The sequence below is a fragment of the Chaetura pelagica genome, unplaced genomic scaffold, assembly GCF_000747805.2.
Source record: "Chaetura pelagica isolate M959 unplaced genomic scaffold, ChaPel_1.0 scaffold345, whole genome shotgun sequence".
Lineage (NCBI taxonomy): Eukaryota > Metazoa > Chordata > Aves > Apodiformes > Apodidae > Chaetura > Chaetura pelagica.
In genome coordinates this window covers 1,290,751-1,310,825 of record NW_009953962.1, presented here as the reverse complement: position 1 = coordinate 1,310,825, position 20,075 = coordinate 1,290,751, and the positions used below count along the sequence as shown (strand labels likewise).

Here is a 20,075-nt window from a genome sequence, read left to right as displayed (position 1 = left end):
TGTCTTTTTGCTGCGGTAGCAACCACATCCTGCAAACTGCTGGATGTGTGATTTGTCTCTCCTGAGTAAAATCTGAGTAAGTGAAATTTCTCCTGTATTACATGTGCAAAACAATGGATTTGAATTGAGTCTTGCATTAGATAAGCTTTAAGTATGTTTAAAAGTCAATTTATTTTACAGCGCAAAGAGCTGAACATGAGCTTTGGGGGTTTGCTGTGTGAACATTTACAAAGTTAGCTGGTCAAGAAGTCACCTCACTGATTTCCAAAAGCCATTTTATTTAGAAGACTAAGTATTACCTGATTTTGTTACTGAAAATTATTATTATTACATGGAATCAGTTTATAGAACTATTAAAATTACTGTAAATTACTGTAAAATTTAGAAGTGTTAATAGTTGATTTGGTGTTGTCTTCCTTTTCCCCCCCCCCCCCCCCCCCCCCCCCGGTGTGTGTGCGGGTTTTCTTCAGGTTCCCCACAACCCCCCAAGAGTGAGGTGTGACTGGTGGGCCCTGTGCAGCGGCTACCTGTCGGTCACACCCACTGGGAGCAGAAACACAGCCCTAGGCCAAGGTGAACTTCATGAGAGAACTGGATTTTCTCATGTTCCTGCTGCTGCTGATACCGCGCTGCTGTCCTGAAAAGGCTCTATTGTTCGTGTTTCAGTTTTACGCAGGCATTAAAGGGATAGTGTTTGTTATTCCGCTGTACTGCATTTCCTGGAAAACTGCTTGCAGGAGTGAATGCATCTGGGGGCTTCAGAGGTTTTGCTTGCTGTAACTGTTGTAAGAGTAAAGATTCTTGTCCAGCTAGCCAGTTAGTCTCGTTTGCACGTCAAAGCAAATTTTAGCAACTGCATGGAAATCTGAACTACTGAAAGACACTGATCTGAACGAAATCTACTCTTGTCATTGTGCAGTTTTCCAAATTCCTGTTCAGTGGCACAAAATACAGAAAGATTGACTTGACGCTGCTCTGAAGTTTTGGCAGCGATCACAGTGAAAGGAGCCTGAGCTAGAAAGGGAGCTGTAAGCGTGTTCTCTTCAGAAGCGCACAAGGAGTGTGTCTGTACCTGTGGAGAGCAGGGAGGGACAGACAGAAGGGAAGAAGATGAAGCAAAATCTAGGAAGTTTGCAGGATTCCATTAAAGTATTGTCATTTGCTTGAGATTAGTCATAAAAGAATCTTCTGTAATTACAGTGCATACACTTGAATTCTTGTGCACGGCACTGTGTCTCATCTAGTTCCTTCACTTCCGAGTGAGTTTAACCCATTTGTTAAGTGCAGAGCTGTCAATGTGCTTGAATACACATAAAACAATGATGAAGTGAATCTTTAACCGGCTATGTTGGTGTACAATGGGGAAAATTATCAGTATTGTTCCCAGAAGGACAGTGTACCTATTAGGTTGCTGGTTTTTTGCTCTAAACTTTTTAGAAAAATCTAAAATATTTCTGTAAGGAATGCTGTTGTGGAGATGCTACTGTTTGCATTTATTCCTTTTCTTTCAGTAATGATTTAGAAGTCCTCTATCAAGTCCCAAAATTTTAGTCTATAAGTAAGATAACCCTGAAGCTATATGCATTTATAATTTCAGCACACCCACACACAGACACATGAATATAAACACAATAAAATGGAAAAGACTGTTTGGACTAAATGTTATATTGTCTCTTTAGCCAGCAGAATTATTATTATTATTATTATTATTATTATTATTATTATTATTATTATTATTATTATTATTATTATTATTATTATTATTATTATTATTATTATTTTCAGCAAAAAAGAGCCTTTAGTAAGACTGTAATTCCTGCAGTTGCAGTGTACATGTTGAATATTCATTCTGGCTTCATGTCTTGGAGCCTGCAGCTGAAACTTAAGTTTCTGTTGTATTTTAAATAAACTTGGGCATTTTAACTCTAAAGACTTTTTTTTAGAGCTGCAAGCAAATTAAACTTGATAATTTTTTTAAGGTCCTGCTGTGATGTAACAGCAGTAAGAAAATAAACCTTAGAAACTCTGGATGGTTAAAAAAGGTTCAAGACACTGGCAAGTTACCAGGTACAGTAAGAATTTTCAGTTAAGTTGTTTTTACTTAATTAACACTCAATTTTTCTCATGCAAACCAAAAACACATTAAGCAATAAAAATAAAAACCTTGGAATTTGAATCCATATATCTGTTTTTTCAGATAAGAAATAGTATATTTTTTTCCAAGCGTATAATACCCACAAGTACTACAAGAATGTGTGCCAGCTTTAGTAAGTAAATTGAAGTACAAAGAGCAAAAGCAGCCTCTGCTGTATACTTGAACCAGAAAGCATGTTTTAAAAACTGGATTGCAGAACTGCAGTTAGTATTGTAGCTATGTCAGGGAATGTCACCTATGTAGATTATGCTAATACATTAGAAATTAGCAGAAGTGAGGGATATGCTGATGTGTGATGTGTGGTGGAAGTTACAGAATTGCAAAACAGATGCTCCCATGTGATACTAGCAACAAAATGACAGAACTATGTTGGGAAGACACAAATTAACATGATCAAATAGGAATTTTTAAATTTTTTTTTAGCTTTTGACCAGTATGAGTGCAATGACAGTACTATTGCTAATAGGGAGATATGGGATCTGTGGAAAAATGTTCTTTAAAATGGCTTTGTTTAAAATTTGAAAGACAAGGTTTAAACCAGGATACTTTTATTTTTTGGTTACATGCTTTAAAAATAATTACTTGTGCTTTTTGCAGAACTTCCCTGCCCAAACCCATAACTGGGTTAGTCAAACATTTCTATGGGTTAATTGGTTCTATACTGTAAATTCTCTTGTGGCATATTATATGACCTGATACTTCTAATTTTTAACTACCATAAAAGGCCAAAGTAGACAGAAAATCAATGCACTGATGAGATTTTTTATTTTTTTTTTTTTTTAATATCACTACTGCTTCGTTACTCTGTACATTATCTGGTAGCAGTATTTATAACCTACTTTTGTGTGCTGGAAGACAAACGTCGTGGCTATGAGCACACATTAAATTCTAGTCAAGTTTAGGAACCACTGGTATGAAAAAGTAGAGTGATTTTTCTCAGTCAGTTTTTGTACACCTACTTCACGCCCACTTAGAAGCTTAATCTTTCTTTTGTCACTGTTTGTTATAATAGTATGTGTGTGGGAACATGGGCAGGCAAAGCGTTGTGTATTTTGGCTATGAATTTTTAGATTATAGCAGATGGAATTAAATCCACTTTATAAAGAATACAGTAACATAACCTACAGATTATGTATATATACTGCCATTTGAGACGTGGTTCTCATAAACATGATTTATGATTTAAAAAATGCTACTTAAGGATATACAGAACTATGACATTCCTTATGATCCATCTCTGTTAGATGTAAAAAAATATCCCAGCATTAAAAAAATGGCACATAGCATCAATTGGCAATCTAAAGGTAAGAAATACTCTGCCAATCAACCAACCAACCAAAACCAAACCATCACACTTCTGGGGTTTTTCGTTGATGTATTCCATATTCTTTATGCTAAAAATTTTATTTTACCACCAGTCATAATGCTGAAATTAGTTGAAATGAAAGCATAGTTTTCCTTTGGCAGAGGGTATAGTACATAGAAACTCTACAATGATGTTCAGGTTGTCAAATCATTCAGCCTTTTACCTCCTATTTCAGAGAAAACATTAATTCTGTTTTGGGCTCCTAAGCAGACTTGCTGGCAGAGGGATTACCTCATGCTGTTCTTAGCTGGCTTGAAGAAATATTCACATTGCAGTACTCTAATTTTGAAATGTCCATGGTTTGTAAAATCCCAGCATTTTAGTTTAATTACTACATACCGTGTTATGTACATATACACTATTACAGTATATTAGTATATTGTGTGGTCACATACTTAGGGTTTTTGGAGATCACTGTCTACAGAGTCACAGAGAGGCCTCATAAACTTCAGTTGGCTGAAGTTATACACAAACAAATTCATATTCTTTACATGCAGAGATGAACTTTTTCATTAATGTAGTCTGTTATACAATTTCTTTCGTCTCTAAACACCAAAATAAGTCTTTCACTGTGTTCTACCGTATGCTTTTTGTTTTCTGAAGAATCTGCAATAAAAGCCCTTTATGGTATACATACCTTAATGTAAAAGGTTTCTTGGTTTCCAGGAGCAACTTCTGAATGTTTGTGACTATGGCTATCATCCACAGTATCTTCCAGATGGATAACATTAAGTGTTCATATCTCATCCTTTCCTACTGAATCCAGCAAATTCTGGAAAGAAACTTCATTCTTTCACATTCATCCACATGTGGCAAGATACCCGTGTAAATCTCCTCTTAACATATGTGTCAAAGAAGAGCTCAGCTAATGTTATAAAGTATGGGGAGGATTTGTTTCAGGCCATGAAAAAATCTAACCCTTTTCTTAACTTAAAAATGTGTGTATCTGTGTGCATGCATATGTGCTTATATATGCACATAAATATATAAAATAAGTATATATTCCATGCTCAACTTACAACACAGCTGGGGAAAGTTGTTCCATTTTCAAAATGAGCAACACAACATATGGTCTTTATAAATTATATAAGAAATATTTTGAATAAATAAATGTGATTTATTTTACATAAACAAATAAGAGAATTTAAATTAAAAAGATAAATCTGTGTACAGGACAGAAAGCTGAAAAGCTGACTATGCTTACTGCTATTTTGGTTCTGGTAAGTGTTTCTAGGTCCTTGAATTTCTTTCGGCTATATAAAAACTGGATTTTTTCCCAGCCCTCCACATCTTAAGTAGGGCAGTTTAAAAACTAAACAAGGGCTGAGTCAGTTAATTAATTTAAATGAGATTACAAATCAGAAACATATTATGTAATGTTGATTTAATTACCATTTTTTATTTACCTAATTAAAGCGTTCTGAAGAAAAGTTACCAGTCATGACAATGGCCGGTTGGGTGTCTTGGCAGAAGCAGATCCGAGCTGCTGACAGAGGGGGAGGTGAGGTGGGTAGCCTGCTATTCCCTGCATGGCTCCAGTGCCCTGAAAACACCGTGGGCTGCCTCGCTGCCTACCCACCTGGTGGGAAACCCTCCACCGCTCCCCCCCCTACAGCTGCAGGGCCACGAAGGGTGTCCCACTGGGATGGATAGGCTCTTGGCAGAGAAGTATGTGGGTTCTCCCAGTCGTTCCAGCTGCAGGCCAACTTGTCGGTTGTGGGAGGATGCAGGGGAGTGCAGTGAAAGGGGATGGCTGATGACTGAGGAGTTCTTGCCATGTCCACACTCCAAAGCAAACAGGTTCAAACCAAAATGAAAACAGCCTAGCTTTTCTGCTTGCTGGGCCAGCTGTCTTCCAGCAGAAGCACCTCCATGCCTGAGCCCTAAAGGCTTTTGTGAAATGAGGGGCCTGCTTGGGCTAAAACCTGGGTACCTGCCTCAGCCAATGAGTAACACAGGTAGACACCTTAGCTTTCTGGGGCCAGCAGTCAGCTCTGTTCCTGGCTGCCTTTTTCAGGAAGGTGAAGGCTAGACATTCTCACTCTTTCAAGACAAAGACCACAAGTCACTCTTACGGTGCCTTATGGCTCGTGGTGCAGCATGTGGATGCTGATGAAGCTTGTCCTTGTGGGATCAGCACATCCAGTAGCTCCTGCCACTGCTCAGGTCTCCCAAGAGATCCCTCCCATGCCTTCTGTGTGCATACTAATGAATGGAGCAAAAACCAGTGGGGATTAACTTGCCAAAATAGAGTTTACACTGAGGAACTGAGGGTTTCTTAAGATCAGAATACACCCTAAATCAATAGCAACCAGGGCTGTGTCAGCTTAAGATCCTTTTCACATAGATTTATTTGGCATGCTTACTTAAATTTGTGGAAACCAGGCCTGCTAACAGAAGAAAGTTAATTATATGTCTTTGGAAAACTGGAGGATGCCAGAGAGCCTCTGCAAGGTGAGCAATAAATAGTTCTTCCTTGCATGACCAGTGGGGTTTGCCAATGCAGTATTGACTGCGAGTCAGTACCACTGTGCCGAGACTTGCACCTCAGTGACTAACTTCAGTTATCTACACTGCTTATTTACCACCAGCTGTATGAGTACCAACCACATTATAAACTTGCAGGGCAAATGTCTCATATACTTACTTATTGCAATAGCATTGTCCTAGATAGCAGTCTTGGTGAACACAGAGGCATTCCTTGCAGAATAAAGGTAGCAGAAGGACATTTTAAAAAGAAATTGCTGCTTCTTATTGTGGAAGGTTTCAGTCTGGGTGTCATGAATACATGTTGCTAGAAGAGTATGTACTGTTGGGAAAAGATGTGAAGCTTCATTTTGTAAGCATGTCTTTCTCATGGTGAAGACCTGATTGTTTTCTGAGGTGCTACTTTTCCTCCTCGTGTGAGCCCTGTGTCTTTAGGGATATAGAATTATAGAACCATAGAATCATTTAGGTTGGAAAAGACCCTTAAGATCATTAAGTCCAAATGTAAACCTAACACTGCCAAGTTCATGACCAAACCATGGCCCTAAGAATCACACCTGCACATCTTTTGAATACCTGCAGGGACAGCGATGCAACAACTTGAGTAGCCTGTTCCAGTGCCTGACAACCCTTTTGTTGAATGTTTTTTTCCTAATATATAATTTAAGTCTCCCCTGGAACAACTTGAGCCTCTAATCCAATCACTTGTTACTTGGGAGAAGTGGCTGACACCCACTTTGCTACAGCCTCCTTTCAGATAGTTGTAGAAAGCAAGAAGGTCTCCTTTTCTCCAGCCTAAACAACCCTGGTTCCTTCAGCTGCTCCTCCTAAGCATGTTCTCGAGCAAAGAAAGTGGTGGGGGTGAACATTTTCTAATACAAAATCAGTTAGCCAAAATTATCGGGGGGGTATTCCATTAAATGTAGTGGTCTATGAATATGTGAAAAATAAATCCCCTTTCAAGTTAACACATTTGTGAAAACAAGGGTGATGCACCAATTCCCTTTTCATGTTTCTAACATAATTTCAGCAGATATTTAATACAAAAAAGAACTTTCAGCTTGTTTACACCCTAAACAAACTGTTGTATCACTAGGGGTGGTGAGAATAATGCTCATAAAATTGTACAATAATTCAGGTTCATTGATAGAGAAGTGGTGTACTGTGAAAGGCACTGATTTTGCAACATGGAATTGTTAAAAGTATTTGTGAAGTTTATCAATCCCATCAGTTGCTTTGCCAGGGTTAAAATAATGTAGGTAGTATAAGGTAAGTGTGTAGTAAATTTAGGAAAAAAATAATTAGTAATAATCATTTAAAGTCCACACATTAAATACTTTAAACATTTGCTTTAGGGTTTTTTGCTGATCACATTATTTGCTTGGAGGAGAGGGAGATATCTTGCTTCTCTGTTGCTATGTTGCTGTGAATGCTTTCCTACCATAATGATGTTCTGAAGGTCTTTGAACACTGAAATGTTGATTTGGAAAGACTTTTTACCATGAGGACAGCCCAATAGTAGAGCTGGGGCTCAAGGAGGTTGAGCCATCTCCATCCTTGAGGAGTTTCATCCCTTGACTTTGTAAAGTCTGAGCAGCAGAGTTTGATGCCATGGCTGAGCTTTCTCTTGGCCAGGGCTGGCACTAAAGACCTCCCCAGGTCCCCATCAGATTGAAGTGTCCTGTGACATTCAGGGTACAACCACTTGCCTCAAATTTGTGATGTCAGGTGGCAATGTAGTCCTGAAGGATGACAGTCTGGGAGGTAGCTGTTATTCTTGTATGTGATAGTGACTCTGTCATCAAGTCAGATGACATATAGTTATGTGTCCTGGTTTGAGCCAGGATGAAGCCGGTTTTCCTTTTACTGTGGTTTTTTTTTTGTTTGTTTGGTTGGTTTTTTTGTTTGTTTGTTTTTCTTTCTTTCTTTCTTTCTCCCTTCAGTAAGCTTTCTTTTAACTAGCAAAGTCTTCCAGCTAAGAATGATAACAAACACTGGAATGTTTTTGTAACTGCCAGGAATCCAAGGTCACACCTTTGCTCTGCCAGCTCAGGCACTGCAGGGAGATCTATGACCCGCCCCATAGGAGGCTGAGTTAGACAGCAAAATTGGCCAGAGATATTCCATTCCATGTATCTACGTAAGCTCAGAGGAAGGTCAGAGATCACAGAAGACAACTTCCTTCCTGCTGCTTCTCTCCTTCTCTTCCCTCCATGGCCGGTGTCCGGGAAGGACTCCGTCCATCCATCACCATCGACCCCCAGGCTCGAGCTCTCCTGACCCTCATCATTCTGCTCTCTCCAGCAGCTCTGGGATTTTTTGGGACTGTTCGCAGCTCAGGAGATGCTGTGGGAGTTGCTGGGGGGGAGGCAATAGGGGTTTTGTACATTTCCTGAACATATTTGTATGTAACTGTACATATTTTCTATTATCATTAGTGTTTAATTAAAGCTGTGTAGTTTAGTTTGCAATCCAGCGAAGTCTCTCTCTTATTTTCTCTCTCCTTCCTTATCTGAGTGGGAGGAAGAGGGGATTGAGAGCATTGTTGTTGGACCTGAGTCAGATGGTAACATTATATGAAGGCTTGAACATCATCAAACATATACTTCTATGGTGCCACATCTCTCTGGTCCTTTATCCTCCCCCATACCCACATCATGGGCTATCAAAGAACAGGGGTGTATTAACATGTTGGTGAATGATTAACTTAGTTTGTGTCAGCTGAGATGAACCCAGTGCCAAGGCTGTCTCCTTGTCTGTGGCAAATGAAAAGTGAAATGTTCTCATTGAAACCACTGAGGGGGTTTATTTGATTAGTGTGACACCTGTGGAAAATCTGCTTATTTTTAAGACATGACTCAAGAAAGTATTATGTGAGGGTTTTTTTTACATATTCTGCCTCTATTTGTTTTCAAGGCCTTTAGTATTATGTGGATGCAGAGAGCCTTAAAAGCAAAATTCCTTGTACAGTATGGGGCATAATGCTGGTATAACATAGCTTACTTCCTAAAGACAGTATCCTCTCTTACCAGCTGAGAAATAAAAGGTCAGACTACTGAGGGGAGCATCACAAAAAATTCCTTAGGAAGCTGGTGAACAACATCATGAATTTATTCGCTTTGTTGGGGTGCTTGTGCTTCCTGTTGCTGCTTGTCAAAGACAAAGTAGTTTTTTTTATGTTGTCCCTCCCTGGAGGGCAAACCATCAGTTTTTTTTTTTTTTTTTCTCTCTTTTTTTCTCTCTGTTATGAAGCCAAGAGTGATGTATCTTGGCAGCACCTTTCTCCTAGAGTATGGCAGAGGAAATTAATGTGTTTTTTTTTTTCTTACTAGCAGCAGCTCCCAACAGTCAGTTTTACTTAACCCTGTCTGTAGTGAGAGCTGCCTGCACTCACAGATACTCATTGGGATTGACCCCTAGAAATGAAAATATGGGAAACAATTCTATATAAAATGTACCAGCTTCTTGACTCATCCTTTCATACCATATTCTAAAGGAAAGAGTAAACTGAGAGTTTGCATGTCCTGGTGGCAGCCATGCTGAATCATGATAAATTATACATAAAATGTATCAGGGTAACATTAATACCTACCAGAAAAGACTAAAAGCTGTCTTGAACCATTATCATAGAAACTTTTCACCCATAGGGCAATAACTTATCAAGACATCAGCTGCTGACTGTTGAAGCAGTCATCACTAAGAAAAGCAGAGCAGAAGATATGCTCACTGTAATTGTGAGATGCATATGAAAACCTTTCTGTGGAAATGGTATGTATAGGTGAGCTGTTGCTCTGTAGCAAATAATTACAAGTGTTTCTAAGATCTGTGTGGAATAATTTTTTCAAGAAGAGCACATAACCAGTAAAGGAGTTTTTAAAATAGACAAACAAAAAAAAAATAAAAAGAGAAATAATAGACTAAAGGAACTTACAGTTGGGAGCTACCTATTTAATTTCCATGCCATTTATATGATGTGGTTTTGTTTACTACTAGTTGTGTAGCTTTCTTTGCAAGTTCTAGCTTAGAAAGTATTTGTTGGCTGTGTTTTTTGTTGTTGTTGGTTTTTTTGTTTGTTTGGTTTTATTTCTCCCAAATGTGCAGATAATTATTTGGTGGGAAAACTGAATGCAAATCCAGTTAGACAGACCATGAGTTTGGTTTATGTCTTTTTCCATATATTGGAAGAAAAGTCTGCAGTTTTTAAACTCTGGGCTCATGTTGGTAATTAATAATCTTGTGCACATGAGGACAAAGAAATATTTGAAGTGTCTTAACATGTCTTCTGCTTCCTTAGTTTTGGTGATTTTCAAAAAATTCCACTTTTGTCTTTTAGAAGAGCATTGCTCCAGTATCTTGCTTTATTCAGTGTTCTGTTTATGAATTTGGGTATTCATATAATTTATTCCTATAGTGAACATGGATGTCTTGTACTTTGCAAGGCTGTTTGCAGCCCATCAAGTCGGGAGAGTCCTCTGTAACTGCTGACACTGGTAAGGGAATTGGATCATCAGAGGCCATCTCAGGCCTGTGTCTTTCATTCTGAGAATGAGATGCTTCCTTGTGCTTTATGTGCAGAGTTACATAGGTTGATACTCTCATACAGAAAGAACACAGATCTTTGCTTGCTCAAGTGCTTTAAGTGAAGGTTTGCATGAGATGCTTCTAATGCTCAATTTGCAATAGTTCTTTACTTTCTCAAGGTCATTGAGACCCCACTGGCAAGTGCTAGTAGCATCAACTGCTCTAAACATTGTGTGAGAATCAATCTGTAAAAATTGTGATTGATAAGTAAACATAAAACAAAGATGAGTCTCACTGGCATATTATAACATCTAGTCAACTGCTTATTCCTATAACTGGAAAATTTTTTGCTAGTATATCCTATTACAAAATGGAAAAGAATTGTTTAAGCAACCATCAATCTCTTAAGTCCTGTATCCAGAAAGTGGCCATATTGACAATGAGAATCTAGGAGTAAAGGCAAATTGCTATACAAGAGCTAAAAAATATTCTTCTGTTTGTGCATCTTTTTAGTGAATTGTAACAGGAGAATACTTCAAAGGCTATTTTCTGCTAGGCCTCATTAATCCAGTTTCCAGTCTCTGTGTTCCCCAGGCTACACGGTCCAAGCTGTATTGGGTGCATCTGCTACCAAATTGACACTTCATTTATTCATGCATTTGCAGTAGTTTTATACTCATACCATTGCTGTGTAAAATTACTCCTCTCTGATAATCTTAATTTAAATATGTATGGCTTGCAAGAGTAGAAAATGCCTATTAGAAGAATATTGAAGTTCATCCCCTGCAGGATGAACTGTCCCATTGCAACACAGGAGAAAACATCTATCCATACAAAGGTCAACATGCAGAGAAGCATCATATTTTTAGCATTTCTTGTAGTTGAATGAGTTTTCAATGAATTTTCAGATTAACTCGATTTGGTTTTTTAAGGTGTGTGCAGTATCATATAATGAATAGAAACAGGACATGTGCTGTATATTGTGAGAGTACCCAAGTGGCCAAACCATGGGATGTGCAGAATCTGACCAGGAAATCTGCCCTTTATTCTTCCTATCCAGGGTTGAAGAAGATACAGGAAATTTCCTGTGAAAACTACTATTCAATGTGTATTTTTTTCCGTGTGTGTGTAAGAGTGATTTCATTGAGTATTGTAAAATTGAGTTGTGTTCTAATACCTTTGCATTGAACTGGGTTTCACATGTGCCTTCGTCTTCCAGTACTCTCGTAGGTTCCCAGATGCTTGTCTTCTGTGGTGCTGCCATTCAGATGAATACAGTAGAACTTGAACTGTTAAATGGATTTCCAGCTCAGATATTATCTCCTGCAGAATCAATCTTGTGATAAACTGTGTGTGTCAAGCTGTGTTTACTAAGCTATACAGTAACAGATTGCAACTCTTGTAGCAGGTGAAGGGACTCTTTCATTCTAGGTTAAGAGCTACACTGACTTTAAGAAGTGGTGGAGATTGAAGGACTAGTATTAGTTGATAAATACTTTTCTCCTTTTCTATAGTTTTTGTTTAATTTGGATACCGTAAGCAGCAATACATTCAAGATCTCTGGCTTCCCTCTGGGTTCCATTTGGCAGAAGCAATTTCTGTCGTGCTGTGATGCAATCTTTTGGTAGTCCACAAGCACTGCTACATTAAAAAAAGGACGTTTTTTATTCAGACTGTAAAACGACTCCATTTTAGATACCTGTATATAGAATAAATGGTTGTGCTTCATTTAATTTCATTACATACAAGAGTGTATGTCATGTCTTACTTTGCTAATAACAATTTCTTGCAGTGAGGCATGGTTTTGATGTATTACTGGTATGGGAATACAGCAAAAAGTAGGCAGTTTTGAAAGAAACGGCTTTTATGAATAAGGATGTAATTTATTTAGTGTGTTAACATCAAATTACATTATCCTGATTAATTAGGTACATGTATCATGAAAAAAAGCATTATTTGAAGTGCACAGGGTTTGGGTTTTGTTAGTTTTTGTGTTACATAATCTTAATTTCACAACAACGATTCTCACAGACTAAGAACACAAAGCCTATATTGTATTAAAGTGAACAGTTGTATCTGCAGTGCAGTCCTGAGTCTGTGGAAGTAGTGTAGGCCTTTGTGTGTTAAGGAAAGGCTAAAGAAAAATAACTCATCACTGCTAATGCCATTAATTGCCCAATCTAGTACATTTTTCTGGTCATTGCCTGAGAAGAAACTACCTCTGCTTTGCTGATTATGCAATGTTATATTTGGGGGATAGAGGGAAAGGGAATGAAAAGGTACCCTTGTAGATGTGTTTGCAACTTGAGTATTTACCTGAATGACTCTCTTGTCCTTACTCAGTGATCTATGAGTTCCTCTTATTAGGATCATTGCATCTTTCACAATGTTTCTGCTTCTGCATAAAATAGGTAACATATAGTGTGTTTGTTCAATAAAGTCTTCATGTAGAAAGTCAGGGAAATGACCTTTAAAGAACAAAGTCAAGTATTAGTTTAATACTGAAGGAGAGTATTAAAAGGTTGTGAGATACTTTCAAAACAAATTAGTAAAACATTTATTTCATTTCTTTATAGATTCCGGACAACCAGGAAGTCCAAGCCACAATGATCCTGCCAAGAATCCACCAGGTAAATAAAAGTTCCAGAACACGTGCATCTAACATTGTTTGAGAACAAAGATACTACTGTAAATAGTTAAAGAGAGCATAATTGGTCAGCAACCTATTTTACACTACTAAGTACATATAATCAGGACAAGCTGTGATTATTTTTGTTCTTCTAGACTGGCAATGCCTCAGTTGTAATTTCATCAACATTCATTTAATCTAAGGAATTTTCTTTGAGTTCATGGTTTTTAGAATTTTGTAAATGGGAGTGGGCAAAGGAGTAAGGAGACAAGATCATGGAATCATGAAATCACAGAATGGTTAAGGTTGGACAGGACTTAAAGATCATCAGGTTCCAACCCCCCTGCTATGAGCAGGGACACTTCACACTAGACCAGGCTGCACAAAGGCTCATCCAGCCTGGCATTAAATACCTCCAGGGAGAAGGCTTCCGCAACCACCCTGGACAGCCTATTCCAGAGCCTTACTACACTCATGGTGAACAATTTCTTCCTGATGTCTAACCTAAATCTCTCCTTTTTCAGTTTAAAACCATTACCCCTTGTACTGTGCAAAGGCCCTCTCCAGCTTTCCTGTAGCCCCTTCAGGCACTGGAAAGCTGTTGTAAGGTCTTCCCGGAGCCTGCTCTTCTCCAGGCTGAACAGCCCCAACTCTCTCAGCCTGTCTTCATAGCAGAGGTGCTCCAGGCCTTTGATCATCTTGGTGGCCCTTCTCTGGACCCTTTCCAACAAGTCTATATCTTTCTTGTGCTGAGGACACCAGAACTGTACACACTACTCCAGGTGGGGTCTCACCAGAGCAGGGCAGAGGGGCAGAATCCCCTCCCTGGCCCTGCTGGCCACACTTCTTCTGATGCAGCCCAGGACACAACTGGCTCTCTGGGCTCCAGCACACGCTGGCAGTTCATGTCAAGCTTCTCACCCACTACCACCCCCAAGTCCTTCTCCTCAGGACTGCTCTCCAGCCATTCTCCCCCCAGCCTGTATTTGTGCCTGGGGTTGTGCCAATCCAGGTGCAGGAGGACCCTGCACTTGACCTTGTTGAACTTCATGAGGTTGGCACTGGCCCACCTCTCCAGCCTGTCAAGGTCCCTCTGGATGGCATCCCTTCCCTCTAGAGTGTCAACCACACCACACAGCTTGGTATCATCAGCAAACTTGCTGAGGAGACACTCAGTCCTACTGCCCATGTCTCCAACAAAGGTCCCACATAACTTTACTTTTATAAAAGTATTAAAATGCTACAATTATTCTTTTATCTCAGAAAACACGGAATTCACTTACGGCCTGAGCTACCAGCTTCTTTACATGTGTATCATAGAATGCAAATATGTTAATTTTAAAATATTTTCTGTATCAGCTCAGAGCAATTTTAAAACATTTTGTTAATGGGTCATGCTAGTGACATTTATCTTTTTTTTGAGAGAGATGTCAGCGTAAACAGTTCTTTTAAGTATTCTCTAAAAATAAAAATTCAAGATAAAATTAAACACACACTTTGCTGTTCCACACTGTTTAGACCAAAGATTCTTTGTATTTTCATGGAGTTAGCCTTCTAATCAATTGGGCTGTCCTAGTAAATCTTGTAAATCTTTGGTTTTTTATGAATTTCATCAAGATAAGACAAAAAAGTGAGACAGACACACTGTCTCTTCCTCATGGCACTCCTGCCACAAGTCATGCTGCAGCTACTCATTTCAGCTCTTAGAACTGTATATATGAAATAAGCTGCAACTAACTCAGTTCCTAAATGCAAAATTAACAAGATTCTAACCAAGAATTAATTGTGTGATGCTAGGCTGTTACAGATACATGAATATTTTCTGGATCTGGCCAAACATTAGGTGAAACAGGTTGTGTTGTGGTTGTACAGTTTTGTACTATGCATATGATAAAATTATTCTCTATTTGTGGTGGAATTTGTATTGTGTGTTGCATATGAATAACCAAAAGTGGGAGAACCATCATAGATCATTATACACAAAGCCATGTTCCTGTCATATAAAGACTAGAAACATACCCTGGAAGATTACAGATGTGTTTTAGAGATATGAGGACAGAACAAGTCAAAGAACATGGCAAGCTCTCTCTCAAGTGATTTTTTTCAGTGTGATTTTTTTTTTTTTCCAAGGGATGATGCAGGCTGCAGGCTTTGATGCTGTTTCTCTCCAAACTGTGTGGGAATTTATGAGTAGGCTTTTATTTCTCTATTAAATGTGGGACATAAATTATGTAGGATAGTGATTTAAAAGACCAAAGCAGCAAATTTACACCTAAAACAAGCCTGAAAAATTTCCTCATAGGTAATAACTGTTTTGTAAAACTTGGTGCATTTAGCTGTAGAACACTTATTTTTGTTTTAGAACGTTTCTGTTTGTGAGTGCAAGAAAAGCTGCATATATTTCCCCTGATTTTGAGGGATCCTTTGTAGCCTCTGGGTTTGAGAAACTGAAGGTGGAGTCTGAAAACTATACATGCAGCTATTGGAGAAATGGCAGAGGAGGACCATGAAGATGATCAGAGGGCTGGAGCACTTCTGCTGTGAAGACAGGCTGAGAGAGTTGGGATTGTTCAGCCTGGAGAAGAGAAGGCTCCCTCATGGCAGCCTTCCAGTAATGGAAGGGGCTACAGGGAAACTGGAGAGGGACTTTTTACAAGGGCTTTTAATAAAAGGGCAAGGGGTTATGGCTTTAAACTGAAAAAGAGTAGGTTTAGGTTAGACATTAGGAAGAAATTCTTCACTGTGAAGGTGGTGAGACTCCGGCACAGGTTGCCCAGAGGAGTTGTGGATGCCCCCTCCCTGTCAGTATTTAAAGCCAGACTGGATGGGGCTTTGAGCAACCTGACTTTAATTTGGCAGCCTTGTAGGGCAAGATGAGATACCCCAAGGTGTCACAAAGCCCAGTGTCTCAGAGGTAGAGTGATAAAGAGGGCAGATAAATCTGTTGGTGGTTTCGTCATGAAGCTCTTTCCTTGAAATTTGACCATAACACTTTCTCATTGTTTGGAGCTAATTCTAGAAATATTATTCCTTTATCTACTGCCAAGTGGGGACAGAAAATGGAAGCTGTGCTTGCTTCCCTTGAAACCCTTCATTTAAGCAGAGACAGTGGCTTAATTGAATGTCATGTGTTTATTTGAGGATACATAAACTTCTACCATTGTTCAGCTTCCCTGTTTGACACTGCCTTGGGGTTAAACTGGCAGGGAGAAAGCATTGAGGTTTGTGAGACTACAGAATACAGGACTTATGGGGCTGTGCAGGGGAATGAGAGGGAGTTGCACTCTGTTCAGCTTGTCTGGGAAAAGGACTACTGTCCTTTTTACTGCACTTCACATGAGTTATATTATTAGAACCAGGCAGTCACTTCTGTCAGAGCCCCAGAGGATATCCACTCTGAGGTTTGTTTTCAGTCTCAGGCCAGAAACACATGGACTGGCAGTGCCAGGAGAGTTTGTTCGTCTATCATGTTTTGGTCTGATGCCTGTATGTCAAGGAGCCAGGGCGTTGGCAACGGATAGGTGCTGTTAAGCTTTTGGATGCCACTACCTTAACAGACATTGCCAAGTAAGATGAGGTTGGAAACTGACTGGTAGTTGGCGAGGCTGCTGGTGTTAAAAGTGGGTTTTTCTAGGTTTGGCTAGACTGTTGCATTCTTTAGGTTGTCTGGTAATTTGCTGTCTTAACTATGGAGGGAGGGTAATGTCACTTGCCAAACAAACATTAAGAGCACTTGCTGGAATTCTTTACAATACATTCCTAAAAATACACTAAATACTTTGGTAGCATAATGCAGTACAAGGATGGTGTAGCTTGTGAAAATGGTGTGTAGCTTTCGTAGCAAAATCCAGGGCTATCCTCCTGTAAGATTCATTTTTTAATAACTTATCTTATATATTTTTAAACAATGAAACCTACTTTTCTGAGACATGGGTTGTAAAGTAATCTTCTCTGCAAGGATTTTTAAGTAGGTTCCAGACAGACGAGCTGAACACAATTGTCCACATCAGTCATTAAGTTTCTGGAATCTACAAGTTTATGTTTTGCTAGCATGGTGCTATTAGAAGTTTACACAGTTTCAAAGAGAGAATGGTCATACCTGTGGATCCACTGAGAGTGACTAAACAGATAGAGGCATGCCTGAAATAAAAAGTTTTAAAACTGAAAATATTTGGAACTTTGGAACTGTCAGTCAAAAACAAAACCCAAACAGTTTAGGCCTGCCCTGTTTCTTACTGTTCTACTGGGCATCTGCTCAAGGCTACCACTGAAGGCAGGCTGTTGAAAGAGACTTAGTGAGGCAGTTTCAGTATAATGCTGTATTATTTGCTCCCTGCAAGTCCCACACGTCTTTTATATGTATTTAAAAAATCTAAAAAATGAACCTTCTTTAGCATGTGTGTATTGAAATATCTGCAAAGGTGTGGGAGGATAGGTACTGAAGACAGTACGTTTCAGAAGGTTCATCTGTTATGCGTAAGAAAATTATGAGGGTGAGTAAAAAGAGAAAAACATCTAGAACTTGTTAGTAAGATAATTGTATTGACACAACTGTAACAATTTTGTCTCCAGCGATACAATCCTTACTAGCCAGTTCTTCTGTTAGAGGATTTTTTTTTAGTTTTGTTCTGCTTCATTTTTCTTTCCCTTACTTACTGTCCACTGGCCACAACTATTTGACATTAATAGGGTTACTTGCTACCTGCCATTGGTGTGAGGTTGCTGCCTGGTAGACTTGATTTAATAATATACAATACAACACTGCTGTGTCCAGCTGTTGCCATGTTGCTCAGATCTTTGAACACAGCTTTTTTAAGCTGCTAAAATGTAAGAAATAGAAGTACTGATAGAGTAAAATGTTACCCTAATATGACACTAAGATAGAATAGAGAGTTGAATGCGATTTGAAGAGTCAAGAGAACCAGGAACTCGAGGAAGTGATTATCAGTTCCTACTGGTGTTTCATGTTCTTCATCTTTTGTCTCCTGCATGGGAGAATAGTGTCTTCTTGTACAGGTTCTTTCAAGATTTCAAAGCTATTCTTGTCCAACTTTGGGGAATACAAAATACAACTTTTTCAGATGGTGCAAACAAAACCTAACCATCCTGACATAGATAGGTATGAACCTCGTTGTCGAGGGAATTGTATTGAGATTTTAGCTTTTAACCAAGTAGTTGATTCAAAGGTTACTAGAGCTATGTTTCCTAGGGAGTGGAATCTGCTAGGATTCTTTTCCTGATATAATTTACTCCACTTTAACTGGTGCAAGGAATATTTTCATATACATTTTGTAGACTCTATATAGTTTTAGTTAGGCTGAATGAAGAATGCAGGTTACTCAGGTTTGAACCTGTGTGCTAATAAATACCACATTATTTATACGGGGTGACACACAGTTAAACAGAAAGCTTGAGAAACTGCCTCTCCACCGTTCATTCCTCCCTGCTGTTTCCCTTCTTTTCTCCACAGTAATCCATGATGTGTTGTCAGGGAATTAATCTAGTGATAAGATCCTTAATCTGAGTGAGGCATAGGTATGTGAATCCCCAGCCCCAGCCTGACTGATCTGGAATTGGTTTTCCCCTTCTGTTTCACTAGAAATTTTATTCTGGGAACCATTTCCAAAGAAGACCCTTTTTTTTTTTTTTTTTTTTTTTTTTTTTTTTTTAATTAAAGAAGGTGTTGCCAAAAATCTTGCAACCTGCCTCACCTATCTCTCAACATGCAAATCTCTCTTGCAGCTGTAGAGCCCCAAAGGCTTTTTTGTGCTTTCATATGGGCTAGCAGCCATAGGGAGAACATATTTTTGGATCAAGTCCTACCTAAGAAATGTGTAAAAAACTTGCCTACATATGACTGTTTTAGATATAAGTTATTTCAGTTTCAAGTTTTAGAATGTATACGTTCAGAAGTAACCTGAAGATTAAAGTGGTCTAAAGCTTTCCTCTGTGTTGGAAATGCAATAAGCAACTGTCTTTGTGTTTTGAATGATGCTGAACACAGGTGGTTTCATTATTCCACTGTATTGCAAGTTACCTTCATGTGGGTGGTGAGTGAGCCCCCAAATTAATAGCAGTAGAAGAGGTATTCCCTAGCCTCATCATTGTAAGCAGCTCTGCTTGTGGAAGCAATGATGCCATAGTAACATTTTGGGTATTGGGACATAATTGTTTTTAAACAAAGGTATAGTCACCTCAGTTTTTCTGCTTGGGGGGGGGGGTTATCATGAAATGCTTGCTGTATCCTGCATGCCTGCAGCAGTGCCATCTCAGATAGTGATCTTCAAACAAAACAGAGTTGGGTATGGTCAGGGCTTGATTTCCTGTAGAGTTCTCCTTTCGCAAATTCTCTGTGAATTAGTAATGCCAGTGATTGCGAGGTGATACTCTTCCTTGTCAGCTTCTCAGCACTGAGCCAGGTGGGGCATTCTAGAGGCAGGGCACAGTGGTACTATCGTAACTATCAGAAACCTGCTCGGGTTGTATAGCCCTCATTTCCAAGAGGAAGAGGTTTTGGCCTTGCATGCTGGTTTGGAATTTTTTGTACCTAATTATTCTACTCTCTACTGGCTTAGGATTGCTTCTGAATTTTTGTTTGCATCTGCTATCCTCCTTTATGAACCTAATGTGAAAACAAATGATGATGTGATCACTTTTAATGCCATAGTCACTTCTGATCCTGTTGCGTTCAAAGGTGAGGGTAATGGTTTTTACTTCAAAGCATACACAGAGCAAGAATTTACTAAAAACGTTTATGTTACCTGTTGGAATTCCAGAAACCTGCCTTAGAATGATGATGAAAGTTGGAAAAGACCTTCAAGATCATCACATCCTACAACCCCTCACCACTCATCCACCTCCCAAAACACCACGTCTGCCTGGTTTTTAACTCCTCCAGGGATGGTGCCTCCACCACC

At 39.0% G+C, this 20,075-nt stretch overlaps 1 protein-coding gene across 4 annotated transcripts in view; it reads left to right on the top strand.

The window, feature by feature from the left end:
* The window catches only part of NFIB (nuclear factor I/B), a 174,165-nt gene that overhangs the window by 91,330 nt on the left and 62,760 nt on the right, over positions 1-20,075 (top strand). For all 4 annotated transcript variants that reach the window (XM_010001923.1, XM_010001922.1, XM_010001921.1 and 1 more), the window contains exon 3: positions 13,106-13,159. In XM_010001923.1, the coding sequence (XP_010000225.1) occupies positions 13,106-13,159 (54 nt within the window). The remainder of the gene's footprint in view (positions 1-13,105; positions 13,160-20,075) is intronic.